We start from the raw sequence: 707 nt of genomic DNA, 5'->3' as shown, positions 1-707 counted from the left end.
AATGGGAAGATGACTTTTTTCAAAATGTGCATTTTTGTGTATTTTTCTAATACTTCTTAATCTAATGCTGAAACCTCACTCCCCAAAATGTGTCCATCATATATTAAGTCTCACACGCACGTTAGAGAAAAGAACCAAAGTTGATAGTATCCATTTGGGATATTAGTTTTATAACTTCTAAAAATATTTAATAGTGTACCATACTTCTGAATATATACAATAGCCAAAGTAGACTTAAAAACCAAGTGAAAAATGGCCAAAACCTCATGTTAATACTCACTGTACATCCTTTTCTAACTGTTGGGAAGTATCAGAAAGCATGTTGGTCATGCTTTGGAAAAACCGTCTTGGCTGATCTTCAAGTGCCATTTCCCCTATGACAAAATAGCAGATCAAGGTATAAATGTTTTATTTAACATGTTTGTTATGCAAAAGTAATACTTGTTCATTGCAATTAATTTATAAAATACAGAAAAACACAAGGAAAAAAATTTAATTCACCATTACCCAGAGATAATCATTCTTCAGTAATTTTTTTTTCCTTTTTGTCTTTTTTCGTGTCCGGCAATGGATCGCAACCCTCAGTGTCGCGCCCGTACCGGACCGGGACCGGCAACGGGATCACAACCCTCGGTGCTGCGCCCGCACCTCACTCAGCCAGTGAGCGGGAACCAGTCTGTATGTGGGATCCGAACCCTCGGCGGGAG

The 707-nt window shown here is 38.2% G+C and overlaps 1 protein-coding gene across 1 annotated transcript in view; it reads right to left on the bottom strand.

Annotated features, from left to right (window-relative positions):
* Window positions 1-276: 276 nt before the first annotated feature.
* Window positions 277-707, bottom strand: part of FAM122C (family with sequence similarity 122C) — a 34,525-nt gene continuing 34,094 nt past the window's right edge. Inside the window, exon 10 of the mRNA XM_008569041.1 lies at window positions 277-374. Coding sequence (XP_008567263.1) covers window positions 277-374 — 98 coding nt within the window. The remainder of the gene's footprint in view (window positions 375-707) is intronic.

This window comes from Galeopterus variegatus, unplaced genomic scaffold (assembly GCF_000696425.1).
Source record: "Galeopterus variegatus unplaced genomic scaffold, G_variegatus-3.0.2 Scaffold459, whole genome shotgun sequence".
Taxonomy (NCBI): domain Eukaryota; kingdom Metazoa; phylum Chordata; class Mammalia; order Dermoptera; family Cynocephalidae; genus Galeopterus; species Galeopterus variegatus.
Note: the sequence above shows the minus strand (reverse complement) of the source record. Positions and strands in the feature narration are given on the sequence as shown.